Source organism: Zea mays, chromosome 5 (assembly GCF_902167145.1).
Source record: "Zea mays cultivar B73 chromosome 5, Zm-B73-REFERENCE-NAM-5.0, whole genome shotgun sequence".
NCBI classification, from domain to species: domain Eukaryota; kingdom Viridiplantae; phylum Streptophyta; class Magnoliopsida; order Poales; family Poaceae; genus Zea; species Zea mays.
This window is the reverse complement of record NC_050100.1, coordinates 14,191,219-14,206,584: the sequence shown is the minus strand read 5'-3', so window position 1 is coordinate 14,206,584 and position 15,366 is coordinate 14,191,219. Positions and strand designations below refer to the sequence as shown.

The following is a 15,366-nucleotide window of genomic DNA, read 5'->3' as shown; positions in this document are numbered from 1 at the left end:
ATATGTTCTAAAAATGGATCTGCATTACATTATTTTTATAAGTTTAGTACATCATTTTTACAAGTTTAGTATATCATTTTTACAAGTTTTGTGACACTCCATCCGTCCTAAATTAGAATTCGTTTGACTTTTGTATGTCATATTTAACCAACTCTTATTCATATTTTTAGAAAAATAAAAAATTTAAAGACATATTTAAAATATATTATATGCTAAACAATATTATAGCAAAAATTAACAATAATTATATTTTTTTTGATAAGACGAGGTGGTTAAACTTATGATAAAATAGTTAAACGAATTATAAATTAAAACAGAGAGAGTACCTTACTTAACAAGTCAAAGATCTAGAAAGACCTAGAAATACATTTTCAAAATTCATAAACATAAGTGACATCTCTTACAAGTTCAAGAGCCACCGATACATTTAACTTTTTAAAATTAGATGCCCAAGCATAAAACAAGTCATAGCAATCCTAGGTTTGCCAAAATCACAAAAACACACATAAAAGAAACGATTTCTTCTTTCGCATAGCTGTCCCCTTTCCTTCTTCTGCTGCTTTTTTTGGCTGTCCTGTACTTTTCTTGTTTTTTTCTTTCTAATAAATTAGTTCAGCAAAGCTCTTGTCAACTTTTCTGAGAAAACAAAAATACAAGAAACAAACCTGGCAACAGACTACTAGGAATCAAAAGCTTCACTGGCTAATAAACTGAGCTGCTAGGCACTGAATATGACGACTTGCTGGTAGGATCCTCTGCAACTGCAAGTCCTCCAACTGGATTCTGAACACCTACCTGTGTGACCCGGCATGGCCACACAGTTAACACAGCGATTGAAGTTGAGGACAACTGCAGACGAAGCATAGCGACTGGAAGGGCACCTTTGCAATTGGAATACAAACTATCATACACCGTAGCGGCTTGTATTAGCCCCTCCTCCCATTGTTCTGAGCCTGAACCTACGTATGGAAGCGACTCACGGCCACCAAACTACAGCCCATACAGTTACCTGTTAAAAGTATTTCTGACAATTCTTTTCAACAGCAACTGCATCCTCTGTGACATGAAGAAATCGATTATTCTCATTCCGATAGCTCTGGCCAGTGTTGCAAGACACCTGATTTTGGCTGTAGCAAAATGTTCACGACAACGCCAATACTGCGATGCCAGGATCACACATTGTCATCGTCGGTTCTCTGCTTCTTCCATTTGTAAGCCGCTTCCAGGATCTTCAGGTTTGGTGCTAGAGCAACTTCATCAGGGAAAATGTAATCTATATACTCCTCATACCTGAAGGATTATGCAAATGTCATGACAGTACATATATTTTCATTGCTCCAGCAAACAGAAGGAAAAATATATATTGCAAACTTTTCGATGGAGAGGTGCTAAAAGGGAAAACTGAGTAAAGAGCATACGCTATAGTGGAGCCATCTTCTGTAGGAATTGGTCTCTTCCGCTTGACTTTTCTTGGCGCCTTCTTTTGCACTAAGGTGACATCCCCAAGATCACCAAAGATCACTTCCTTATTAAGCCATTCTTCAAGAAGCATAGCTCTTTCCTCCTTCAACTCGGAGGCACTGGTTCTGAAGTAGTCGAATGCCCTTTCAAAGATAGCTGATCATCAAAACACAAGGTGTTATTTTTAGTCTGCAACGAGTCCATAAATGCAAAAACATATATGGATGGACAATTTAAGATTGATATGTAACCCATTATTTACCTCTACATTTTTTGACTTGCTCCATCTTCTGTTCCTTATCATTCTTTTTCTCCTCACCTTCACTGTCTTCACCGCCCAAGCCAGCAGAGGCCTCAAACTCCGCATAACTGGTCCATACCTTTAAATGCTTTGTCCTATCAAGCAGTCTCTCATATAGTTGCCTAGTCCTCTCAAATTCATTTTCATCAATTTCAAACTGCAAGTACTCCTGTAAGGCAAAGAGCATGTCATGAGTTGGTAAGCATCCATATATAAAAAATGGCAAAGTCAGCAATTCAAAAGGGCCTTAATTCCCTTGCTACCCTCGGCGCTTGGTTCCTGTGGATCCATTGCAACAAGTGTGTGTTTGATGGTGTCTCCACATTTGAAGAGAGCTTTTTTGCTCCCTAGTGAGGAGTTTCCCTTCGGTGTTCTGGCCAGGACTTGAGTGTTTTTGTACATATGTGCCCTTTGTTTCATGGTTTTTGTTAGGGCCTGTACAGCACAGTGATATGGCAAGGTGATCATGGACAGTTACAACAAAGTGACACCATGTGGGAGGCCAGGTAGAGCGGTTACAGGCGCTTACGGCCAGTGTCACCGCTCGGCTAGGCGTTATATGCCTGGAGCATACTAACACGTGTGTTCTGATTCATGGATGGAACAAGAGCATATACTAGTAAAGTGAGTTGCAGCATTTCAGATGCACTGTGGCTTAATGACTCCTAAACAAGCTCTTAAGCTTATCAGCTAATTTCAACAGTGTGTTCATTGTAGGTCGGGGCCCCTTCATAGATTCTTGATGATGTATCATAAATTCTCCCTTAAGAGCATGTGTAAGCGTCTTTGCGTTGTATGTACCCTTAGACTTGATTGAGGTCATGTTAGTGTAGTCGGTTTGTGTCTTGTTAGGGCTCCTCTCTCTCTCTCTCTTCTTAATATAACTATACATAGCTCTCCTACATATTCGAGGAAAAAAAAAACAAAACAACTATGTTCCAGCCTCCTAGAAACTGAGGCAGACAAATACAACAGAAAACAACAGCACAGGTGTTTTCACTTTTCAGTTACATGCACTACAATCTGACTAGCTTTGCTAAGGTATTATAAACAAGTAGTAAGGCTACTGAAAAGTCCAATAAAACTAAGCAAAACTGCACATTAGCTTACACAAAAGACAAATCAACTAGAGCATCCTAGGCAAGCATGTGTAAAATCAGAAAAGGCAATTAAAACAAAACAATTCATAATCAATTAAATAAAGAATTCCAAGATTGATATAGCAGAGAAAAGGTACTTTCATAAACTAGCTCTGATAACACAGATTCGAATGTAGAAGCATTGGTGAAATTATATTTTGTAAATTACGTCTCATGCTGTCTTTATGTCTAGTAACAGATATAATACAAAAGAAGGTATCCAAACCACACAAATTTGATGGTACAAAAGCTGTGCCAGGGGAGGGGAGGGGGGGGGGGGGTTCTGGTTAAGGAAATTGTATCCAATTTCAGCTTGAGACAGAGACTAATTTTAGGACGTTACAGACAAATGTACAGACCGTAAAAAATCCAAGAAAGGTCAAAGTCTCTAATAACCACATTGTGCAGTTAACCATCATGACATTGATATAGGAGTGAACATGATCAACTAATATCTTACAAAGTCTGTCATATCTGAATAATTCATTGCCAGATTCAATGCTTTCCTGTTCAATTAGAATACTACCAAGAGATGTGTTGAATTTAGGCTACAAGTCCGAAACAATATTAGGTAATGGTCAAACAGCCCAATGACATTTGTGACTATTCACCTCCATGGGAAAGGCATACAGAGAATAGGGGCTAAAACACAGGACACTAAAAAATACAAGCACACAACAAAGATATGTTTCTGCAGGCCTGAATGGTTCCACAAACTTTCAGAAGAGGTAGAATATGTAACATTGCAAACAAATTAGCAAACCAGAGATCTGTACATCAACTTATTCTTATCCGAAGGATGCTGCCTATTAAAGGCTCTTAGAGAGCAATGGATTGCTAACTAGAAATGGGCTCTGGTTATCTTCGTAATTAGGGCAACGTAATAGCTATTTACAACATCATTTATACTAGATAGATCACTTGGTTTAGGAATAAAATAAAACAATTGCATCTACAACCGCAACTCTGCAAGAGAACATACCTTCCACAGAATCTCTGGCATATCAAGGGCTGTCTGTACAATAGCAAGTTCATATATTGATCGAGCACGATCAGTATCACTAAGGTTCTTCTCCAATTCAGCATATCTCCTCCAAGCATAACAGTTTGCTGGGGACCATTCAATATATTTCTCATAAAGAGTCCTACAACGGTCAAAGTTACCTAAATAAAGCTCGATTTAAATATATTTCTTCAATATCTTGCCCTTTGGGGCCATTCCAATTGCATTTCCAAGAATTTGTCTTGCAGGCTTTAGATTTTTCTGCCTTATTTCAAACTGGGCCGCCATGAGCCACATCTTTGCAAATGTGAACTTCTTGTGAGGAATCAGCCTCAGGCATTCCTTGTAAACCTCCCTGGTCCGTTCTGTCTTGTGCATCTAGCTCCTCATAAAGTGCATAGTTAATCCAGAGGTATATGTACCTCTGCCAATATCGCTTCTCCTCTGCACTTCTGCAGGGGGGCACATTGGCAATGGCCCTCTCGTACACCTCCCTGATCCTATCGTTATTCCCAACACTCTCCTCCAGCCTGATATAATCAAACCATGAGTCATAGTTTAGTGGGTTTTTCCTAACCTCATCCTCGTACTGAAATCTCCTCTTGCCGACAATGGCATCCTCAATTCCCTCACGGTCACCAAATTGCTTCTCAAATGCCAGGAACTTCCTATACAATTCCTCAGCACGACCCTTGGGCACCCTGTCCAGAGCATACTTGTATATTGCACGTGCACGCTCGACCTCACGGCACCTCTCCTCAAACTCTGCAAATGCCACAAACAACACTTCTGCATCTTCATCATCAGCAAGCAGGTCTGCTGCACGCTCATACACCCGCCGTGCCCGTTCGACCTCACCGCGCTTCATCTCAAACTTAGCATATCGGATGAAGGTATCTGGCCGTGGGTGCTCAGCCACAAACCGCTCATAGATAGCTCTGGCACGCTCGACCTCCCCATACCGCAGCTCAAACTTGATGTAAGAATTCCAGCCAGCCGTGTCGGGTCGCCAAGACATCCAGCGCTCAAACACCTGGCGCGCATTGGCAACTGCACCAAGCAGCTCCTCCATGTGTATGTACTTGTACCATAGCTGATCCACCCGGGGGAGGAGCGACACCGCGCGGTCCCAGACATTCCGGGCGTGGTTGACAAACCGGTTCCGCATCTCGAATTCGGCATACTTGAGCCAGAGCGTGTGGTCACGGTGGGCGACGTCGAGCGTGCGCTCGTAGACGGACCGCGCGCGCGCGAAGTCCAGCTGCTGCTCCTCCCACCGCGCGTACTTGACCCAGGCCGAGACGCTCCAGCGCACTCGGCGGATGACATCCTCGAACTCCTTCCGCTTGCGGAGGCGGTACTCGGAGAGCTCTTGGGGGTCTGTTATCTTCTGCTTGGGTGGGCGGATCTCAGGCTCCTGCCGCTCCCTAGCCTCCCGGAGGATCTGCTCGGCCGTAATCTGTATCGGCGCGGGGTAGCTTGACCTCGGTGTCGCACTTGGTGAGAAAGCCGAGGCTGGGATCGGAAGCGGACGGCGCCTTCGCCGCATCCCCACCGCCGGCGGCACCCCGTGTAGTGAGCGCCATGACGGTATTAGGTTTAGGGTTTTGGGGCAGAGGACGAGGAGCCCGGAAAGTAACGGGAGTTGGGATTGTGATGAACACGCGGGAGAGTGGAGATCGACACGCTCACACGCAGCTGGAGGCTGGAGCTGGGTCGGGGGCTCGGCGGTCTTCGGTTCCGCCAGGCAGAGAGGCAATGGCTATCGCCTCGGCCTGCGTAGACTCTAGCGGGATGTACACTGCCTTCTACCCTACCCTACTCAATCTAGTCTAGATTTAAATTAGAACACGGTCACTAAAATATAGATTTGATCAATATTTTTTTAAGAAATACAAATAATCTTTTAATATATTTATATTTTTATAAATTATTTTTTAAGATAAATCGGTGCACTGAATATACGACCATTAGATTTTAAAATCACATAACAAAATAATTATTTGTAGTCAAAGTTTTACAGGTTTAACTCAAACATGGTGGAAAATGACCCCCTAATTTGGACGTGAAGGAAGTATATTTGAGGATATTCTGCTAAAGTTTTACGCTATAAGAGGCCCATCATCTGAACTAGTCTCACCTAATTAAATCCCATCGGACCATCCATGTGTATCCAGCCATCGCAGCTAATTCCTCATATGGCTGTTGCTGTTGGAGCCACCATTATCCATTTGCAACTAGTCAAACTCTGCTTCGACATGGTCCAACACCCACCACCACACGTCACGCCAACATCTACAATTCCTTATCATCGCGCCTCCACCCATTCGTCCCATAAACCGCCTCTCGTTCTCAACTCATCATCTTTAACTGATGAATGCTTATTCCTTTGTGGCTCAAGCAAAACTTATATTATTCAATATTTTTCCTTGCAAAATTTTAAAAACGACGAATGGTTGAAATGAACCTTGAATAGTTGTATATTTATTTCCATTGCACATTAAAGTAAATCTTAAATGATTGAAGTAAACTTTGAATGACCGAAGCAAACCTTTAATAACTAAAATAAATCTTGAATGACTGAATATTTATCGTTGCGTGTTACGTAGGGCTGTTTTAACTCGTAGTCGATTAGTGCGGTTGGTTTTCTAGTTCGGTTATTTTCCAGGTGTTCCTGGTGGGATAATCCGATTAGAACTTTTGATTCAAGTGATGGACCTAAGGATCCATCATCATGGATGATGAATAGCATTTGTGATAATAAGAGATTATTTAAAGGGTATTTTCGCGTCGTACGTCATGTGCGAAGCACGTAGGTCTGTCTCTTTCTTAAATTTCTCGTCTAACAAGACTCGCTAGACCGTTATATCACAGATGGGTTATGAGAAAACACTCAATACTAAGACGACAGGAAGCCACACGCAGCGCAGCGCTACCACATGGTACTACATCGCTCGCTGAATGATGACGAGCGATCGAGCAAGCTATAAAAAAGAAGTCGGACTCATTTTCAACTCATAACTTTTTTGGTCTTTTGGCTAAGATAAAATATAATATTTGTTCTCACTAATTTATTATCTGATATGCGAATCATGTTCACTTCGATACTATTTTTTTATAAATATCAAATATGATTGTGTGTCGTCGCAGCGTATGAGTACTGTAGTAGTAAGAGATTAAAGATCATATCTCTTATCTACTATATTAAAGCATCAGTTTCAACCGTTGTCCCGCGTCATCTTTTTATAAAGAACCCCTTATATTTCTTCAATATCCAGTTATCTACATGGTTTTAAAGTCGTCCGACTAATCGCGACTAGTCGCGATTAGTCAGCCTTATCGCCTGGTAGAGCACGATTAGCATGGACGACTCGATTAGGGCGACTAGGTTACGACTAATCATCCTAGTCAGCGACTAATCGCGATTAGTCGGCCGACTAGGTGCCATGTCCGACTAACTTGTGCCAAGTTTGGGCCTGTAAAAAAAAGTGTCCTCCTCTGTTATATCATTATATGGGTTGGCGGCCCACTGTCTCCACTCTCCAGTCCACAGTAGAAACAAGCTCTACTGTCTGCCACTGTGCCGCCGCACAGTAGAAAGTTAGAAACCCTAAAACAGTAAAACCCTAAGCCGCCGCCTCTGCCCCCTCTCACACTCTGCTCCATTGCTGCCCTGCGGCCCTGCCCTCTGCTCCGGTGGTCCTCAGCTTCGGTGGCCCTGCCCTCTATTGCGCTCGCCTCTGCTCAGCTCCGGTGGCCCTGCCCTCTGTTGCGCTTGCCTCTGATCAGCTCCGGTGGCCCTGCCCTCTGCCCTCTGTTGCGCTCGCCTCTGCTCAGCTTCGGCGCTCGCCTCTGCTCACTGCTCAGCTCCAGCGCTCGCCTCTGCTCACTGCTCAGCTCCAGCGCTCGCCTCTGCTCACTGCTCTGCTCCGGCAACCGTCTGCACCAATCTGTTCTGAACTCTGTTCAGAGTTTAGTGCTCACTTCAGTGCACACTTCACTAGTCTGTTCTGAACTTAACCGAAATGAGCACCTCTACAGATGGTAATCTCTGTGTTCTTTTGGTTCTTCAATTGTTCATTTGGTGCTGCACCTCTTGAGTTGTTATTCACACTACAGATGAGACTAGGAGGCGGCGTAATAATGTTCAAGTTATCTATTAGTGGAAACATCCTTGATTTTGATTGCTTGTACTGCTGTCCTGCTAGACAGCTATAGTGTTCTGCTGTCGTGCTACAACTACATTATATATATATAGGGTCCTGTTATAGGTGGACGACTATAGGACGACTAGGAGTCGACTAGGCTCGACTAATCGAGTAAATCGACGACTAATCGCGATTAGTCACCTTATCGGTGGTCAGGCGACTAGAGTCGACTAGCCGACTTTAAAACCTTGGTTATCTACCCACGGTTCCAGATCATATCCCATCCCTATCCTATTTGTTCGCACAATAGCGTTCTCGCATCTGTCGCTCTAGCAACAAACCTCGTGCATTTCGCAACAATCTCGCTCGCTTCTTCCGTCGTTGCACCGCCACTAGTGAGGAGTCATTTTTAAAAAAAAGTCAATTGTGTCATCTATTTATGAACGGAGGGAGTATTTGTTTGACCAATTCAATATCTGGTATATGAACAATATGTCCACTTTGACATTAAATTCATTTATTATAAGTATTTTCATGTGGAGGATCCATTAAGACTATCAAGTGTCGCTTAGTCACCCAATCAATATCATCAAATATAGTTGGGTACCCTCGCAACACACGGGTATTAGACTAGTATGTCTTTACTCATGTGTTCAAGGGTGATAATAAACTTTAAATTTTACACTATAAAATTTAATAACCGAATCATATTGGATTAAACTCTATTTATTTTTAAACTAAAATTAATTTAGTGTAAATCATGAAGAAACTGTGAAGAAACATTTGAATTTTGATCTATTATCACCCTAGCCATGCTACCTAACAATTAACAAAGAAAATAAGATTTCTATATCTTCTCACCCATCGAAAATATGGCATGTGGCAGTTCTTTACACTCATTACAAACACTCGTTACAGTTACAGGTAAATCTATTTTTACAGCGTGGCCCTTAAATACTCGTATTTTACACGTATAAAATGTATTCCATCTTTACAGGATTTCTTTACCACTATCACCCCTGCCCCCACTAAATTTACATAACATTTATGCTATATACCTCGTCCATTCTGTACCCCAATTACAACTACAGCTACATTTCCACGCCTGAAAATTCAGTCCAGGCATATTGTTCGTCCTGGCACTACAAATGACAAGTCACTTCCCCACGTTTTCCAGTGCGTCAGCTGAAATTCAGGCCACGAAATCATGCATCAGAGGTGACACCTCAAACAGCTGCCGTTGTTGATCTATTTGGCTCGCCGAATCATACTCTGAAGATGTGGAGGTGACGTTGAGAGGAGCTGTGGAGTTGTAGATGTCTTGGTCTCTGACGCCGGGGAAGCCCGGCTGGGTGTTCTCGGCGTGCTGCAACCCCAGAGTCAGTGAGACGTTGTTGTTCCCATACCTCCCAAACTCTGTCAGGTGGTACGCCATGAACCGCGCGCTCTCATCGGAGTGATGAGCGACGGCATCATGGAGGAGACCGCTGCCATCGGTTTCGCCCGGTCTCTGGGCCTTCAGCATCAGGCTCATGAAGCTGTCATCGGGGTTGGCATCGTTGTGGAAGCCGCCGGCTGGCGCTCCACAAAAGCTCACCACTCCACCAATGTTGGCTTTGGATTCGCCAAGCTGGCTGGTTTGGCAAACCTGGCTTGTTGAGGTCTTATGGTCCTTTTCTTCGGAAGATGGCGGCTTGTCCTTGTTCGGCTGCACATTGTCAGAGGAAGAGTTGGAGTCTAGCTCTGCCTCACCTATCTCTTCTTTGTACATGTCTTCGATCATTGGCTTCCACAGCCGGACACGGGCATTGATGAACCAATTTGAAATCTAGAACAGAACACACACGAGTTTCAGTAAATATCTTTTCTATTATTCAATACAGAATACAAACTACTAAAATGACAGGAAATCATCAGATCACCAGTAACCGTTCAAAGCCAAATCCCAACAGAATTAGTGTGTTGTCCCGCAAAAGAGCAACTGCAGAGTTTATTTTAGGGTCCCCTTAATCCCCTCTAATACCCATGGAGAATGATTGATCCAAAAGAGCCATTGAAGTTTTTGTCGATGGGACAAGATTCAAGATGTGAAGACCGGTTGAGATTTGTGTTTGCAGATAAGCAACAGCCTTACACTTAGAGCATGTAGAATATGTTTGCAGCACAATAATATACAGTTGAAACAACTTAAATTAGTTCTTTTTAAACAACTTAAACTAGTTCTTTCGAAACATACCCACTGATTTTAATATTACTAAGGCACACTTATGATTTGCAAAAGGTAGTTGTCTCCCTACTAGCTAATAAGAGAAAACATATCTTAAGCAAATAGAAAATACCTGACTTCTTGTTAACCCAGTTTGTCTCGATAACATTAGCTTTTCAGAGTCTTTTGGATACCTAAAAGTGTCAGTGTGTCATGAGAACAAATGAAAAAAGGGGGGTGAGCGAACATATCTCTAAGTTAAACAGAAAAAACTTACGGGTGAAGGAAGTGTTCAAAAAGCCAAGCCCGGAGAATCGAGACTGAATTTTCAGGTAGCCCCCTCTGTGGCCTCCAAGCATTTTGCTGTAGCATACCATACTGTTGGAAAGCTCGCTGTTGCCTTATTTGCTGATCGATATAACGAAGGCGAATTAGTTTGCCCTCTTTGCCAGATGCATCGTCATCCTCTCCAAGTTTCTTCCTGATAACACTAATTTGATCATTGATAGCATCCTTTAGACATCGGAAATGCCGTGAGATTGTCTGGAGGGCAACTGCAGTATAAGGCTTGGCAGCTCCAGAACCAGCAACCATATCAAACGATGACATTACAAGTTGCATCCGATGATAATAGTGTTTGTACTTCCGATCCACCTGAAAGCAAATTTCGAGTTGATCTTAAAAATTCAGACATACCAGATACTGCATTAGTGAAACTATCAAAACACGCCTAGCTCATTCATCTGATCTGTCCCAGTTAGAAACAATTTTGTCTTGCTGAGAAAAAAAATGTATTTATGGACCCATCTTACATTTTAATGGGGTAATGTAACCTTCTGCATTTGATGGTGATCTTGTCCTGAATAACAGTTTTGTGGATACATCTGTTCCTATTCCAAATATGCTCATTGCTTGTTTGGAGGACCTTTAGCTAAAAACATGCAATCTACAGATTTAAGCCTTGTTAAATGACAATGATTGTGGGCACCTAGGCATTATTAAGAAGGCTAGACCCACCTAAACGAACAATGTTTGACGAGTCCTCCAAGAATTTTCAAGAAATCAACTTGTGAAACTCATGGAGCTGAACCAATATAAATGACCTTTGCATCAGGAACCAACTATTGGACTCATTATTTAGGTCACAACTCAAACTGAACTGATGGGGTTGGGATTCCTCGAGTATTTCTCTAGGAACAGAAGGCAGAAAATTGTTGACTTCTGATATACCAGTATGAGAAAAAGTAATATGCAGCCATCCCTAGATAAAGTATTAGTTCAATAAAATTCATATTGGAATATCAAAAGAATTATAGGTGAAACTAATATTTGTGAACAAGTTTATGGATCTTCACACAGATTACCTCTATAGTCTACACTCAACAGCAACAAATCTAGCAAAAGCAAACATTATAATACTCTAAGTTTGGTATTTAATGGTAAGGTACAAGTGCAATAGACACACACACCTCATCCAACATTGCCATAAGTTTCACCATCTTATTCTGGAGCTCTTGTTTCTCAGCAGTTGAAAGCTCAGCTGCTGTATTGGCACCAGACTCTTGTGGATCAAAAGATACTCCCTCACTTTTAGTCCCCCCATCAGTCTCTTTTCCATCTGACTTTCCTGCTTCAGAAGGGCCTTTATCTGTTTTCTGTTTAACACTCTTCCAAACACTGACAATCTCATCAAGCAACTCCTGTGCTGCCTTCAGATACTTAGAGTTTCGGATTGCCTGTGAAGCCTCAGACTGCATATTCTTCATTCTGTTGTCATCACCCTGGTAAGAATTTGGTGTTAATAAGTCCTGCTTTGCAGACCAGTATGGATAGGAAGGTGCCAAGATATGTGTATTGAGGCTCAGAGACAGCCCTTGGCCTGATGCTGATGGAAGACTTGTTGAATTGTGGTTGTTTAACATGCCAAACTCGAGCTGTGCAGTGCTATGGTCATCATTGTGGATGAGGTCACTGCCACTGCTGTGTGCTCCATCCATCAAATGCATCAACATCTCATTTCTCATATCTTTCAAAGGACCAAAAGAGCGCTGTTCTGTCAGTGAAGTGCCAATGTTAGTAGCTTCGTTGGATGATGAATCATGTGAAATTGCTGAAGGATGACCAGTAAGTTCCATGAAATTCTGTTGAGACTGGACAATTCCATTAAATTCTGTATAAGGTCCAGAAGATGCACTGTTCAGATAAAGAAAGTTCCCTAGGGCTGATGGCACGGGATATGATGCATTGCCTGACTCTGTTGAGTACATTGTTTGTGAATCTCTTTCACTGTCAGGGCTCGAATAATAAGTAGCCATATCCCAGCTTTGAGTACTCAGTTGTCAAGATTAATGCAAAAGCATAGGAAAGTGTGGAGAAGCAACTACAGAGCCCTTGGAACCAATAATTCAGACGACTTGCCTGCACTTCGGGAAAGAAAACAGTTAGAACGAAATTCACTAAATTATTATAAAACTATTCTGTAAATATACAGCAACATAGAAGATGACGAAACAGAACTTCCATTCGCTGTAAAATAATAGGGAAACACCTCCAAGAAAAGGTAGGGTGAAAGAGCTAAACCATAAACTGGTTCTGCCACTTTTACAGAGATAAAATCATAAGACTGCACACAAAGGCCAGTCACGAGTGAGACCCAGGGACAAACCCTCAGTTTTCACAGTAATTATCAGTTCCTGTTCTTCTCTCTAACATTTCTGGACAACCCAATGTTCATCAATATAGGAAAATATAGCTGACAAGGAGGTAAGATGATGGTTTGGGACCTACAGTTATAGGTGGTACAAGTGGTCCTTCATCTATGACATTAGCTAAGTTGTTGGCTTTTTGCTCTTCCTTACCAAGAGGATGAGAATGTGGTTGAGAATTCCTTCTGATCACCAAAATGATGCAGCCATTCAAGGCGGCCAACCAGAAATTTAATTCTACAATAGACAGGCGAATTGGAAGATAGCTGACAAAATTTGATTTCGAGGAGCAAACGTTTTTTGAACAAGACATGCTTGTACGATATCAATACCTTTTTCAATCACTTGGCTGATGACTGAAGTGAGCGCTAGGCTTATTATAGCTCCTTCACCAGCTCGGCTCGCCAGTAGAATGAATCCTTCTGCAGAATCACTCTGTAAGAAGAGATGAAATGGCATGAGATCCCTAGCTCGAAATTACCTAGAAGAGACGGGGATGCTTCACTGGTCGTTTGCAGCTGTAATTTTCACTTTTTTTAATGATATGAAAGAGGTGGAGCCAGGAGAAATGTCCTAGGCAAAACTTTGTTTTCACAGACAATAAAAATAAGAGAGCACTTCAACTCGGATGAAAAAAAAAGAGCTAATAAAGTGAGTAATACAACAAAAGGGCCACCTCCAGAAAAGAAATGAGGAGAATGATCGGAAGGAAAGGAAAAGGAACCGTGCTTTAAGAGCATGGCTTTCATGCAGACATCAAAGGAGATAAAAGGAAAGATTCAAGAATCGGCAGCAAATCCAAAAGGGTTCCACTGCAATCAAGCTCAATTATATCATGATTCATACCCGCAAGAAAACCCTCTACCGGTAGCTGACGAAGCAACTAGAAACTCAGAACTGTGCAATATCAAACGGCAATAATCATCAAGCTACCAAGCACCACAAGACACGCAGAACACAAGAAATTAAGCAAGAATTCTGAGCCCATGTGAAAAGGAGGGGATGAATTCTCCGGGCACTCACATAAAAAATCAATAATTTTGAGGTCGGGAGGTAAATGAGGACCGTGAATTCAGCAGCCCGAGCTCAATACCTGCACTTCCACAGGCAAGGCAACTCAACACAACCGCAAGAACCCCAAGCCGCAGAAATTTCCCGATGAAGCTCTCAACGCTACAGATCCCCATGCCAACTCAAGAGCCCAGGGGGCACCAAGAAACTTCACAATTCAGGAGAGACCCAGGTATCGCCACAGCCCTCAAGAATCAAGAAACCCCTTTGCTCTAGCTCAAGCAGCATGTAATCGAGAGGAGACCAACCAATCATTGGGGTCATAACAGCGCCCATGGGAACCAAAAAGGATTGATTGCACCCAACGAAACCGGACGAGCCAGGACTCTAGAAGCAGTGAAGAGCACGAGCCGGAGCGAGCGAGCGAGCAAGCAATGAAGCAAGGCGAATCATGTAACCGGGGAATATGCGGCAAGAGAATTTCTGTCACTGCTGCTGGTGCTGCAACCAACAGGCAGGAGCCAATGATGCGAAGGCGATTGATTAAAGCAATAGGAAAATGGAGGCAGACCTGATGGTGCGCTCCTCGTGGGGAGCATGGCAAGACTGCAGTGCAGGGATTGCTGTCAACAGAGCCGAGCCGACGGCCAGCCTTGCGAGGAGGAACTGAGATGAGAGAAGAGAGGAGAAACAAGCCCAGCCTCCTCCCTCCTTCCCTCACTCCCTCCTAGTATGGGGACAAAATCAGATCCCAAGATAACAATACCAAAAGCAAAAGAAGAGGAGAGAGCTCCTCTCTCTCTCTATCTCTGATAGTCGGGTCGGTTCTGATGTTTCTTCTTTCTTCTTCCTCCTTCCTGCCTCCAGAAATAAAGAATCCCTGCACCACCCACCACCTGCAACAAACAACAGCACCCAATATAATAAAAACAACCGGAGGGCCTGCTAGAGAAAAGCCGTTTCTCCCCCCTCCTGATCTTTGATTTGATTATTGTTGCCGCTGGACTGCTGGTGCTGGTTGTTTATTGTCGTGGCGGATTATTGGGTGGGGCTGTGGGGGCTTAAACAGTGGCGGACGCAGGACGAAAATTCAGGGGGGCCAAAAAGATCACATGAGAGCCATGATTTTCTAGTTCGCCAAGTTCGCCGACTGCAGGGGACAAGTCATATCGTTGCGACGAGCGAGATCTAGCTTGTCGAGCGGATGGACGTCAAACAGGACAAAGGACGGAGGCGTCAGAAAGGGGCGAAGTCGGGTGGCGTCACATCGGGAATGGGTCGGCGGCGGAAACGAGGCAGCGAGCAGACTGGTTTAGGTGCTGTCGGGAAGATTAGAGTCAGACTGGTAGATGCAAGGACTTGATCGAGAGAATCTGGCAAGCAGGCTCATAA

The 15,366-nt window shown here is 43.1% G+C and overlaps 1 protein-coding gene and 1 pseudogene across 3 annotated transcripts; both read right to left on the bottom strand.

Moving 5' to 3' along the window:
* Window positions 1-348: 348 nt before the first annotated feature.
* LOC103625989 (crooked neck-like protein 1) lies at window positions 349-5,705 on the bottom strand (annotated as a pseudogene). The gene is made up of 4 exons (XR_552651.2): window positions 3,884-5,705; window positions 1,724-1,931; window positions 1,419-1,617; window positions 349-1,290 (listed from the first exon to the last, which is right to left on the bottom strand). The product of XR_552651.2 is annotated as a crooked neck-like protein 1 (transcript).
* A 3,173-nt stretch (window positions 5,706-8,878) lies between these two features.
* On the bottom strand, window positions 8,879-15,041 carry LOC103625988 (BEL1-like homeodomain protein 7). Of its 2 annotated transcripts, none has more exons than XM_008646382.3 (6): window positions 14,546-15,041; window positions 13,296-13,398; window positions 11,728-12,676; window positions 10,536-10,912; window positions 10,392-10,452; window positions 8,879-9,880 (listed from the first exon to the last, which is right to left on the bottom strand). In XM_008646382.3, exons 3-6 carry the CDS (start codon window positions 12,571-12,573, stop codon window positions 9,245-9,247), a joined length of 1,920 nt encoding a protein of 639 aa, XP_008644604.1. In that variant the 5' UTR covers window positions 12,574-12,676; window positions 13,296-13,398; window positions 14,546-15,041; the 3' UTR covers window positions 8,879-9,244. The 2 variants fall into 2 exon arrangements, with proteins under 2 accessions (XP_008644604.1, XP_020393490.1); XM_020537901.3 differs by lacking the exon at window positions 14,546-15,041 and adding an exon at window positions 14,057-14,503 and having other exon boundaries at window positions 8,885-9,880.
* Between the last annotated feature and the right edge of the window lie 325 nt (window positions 15,042-15,366).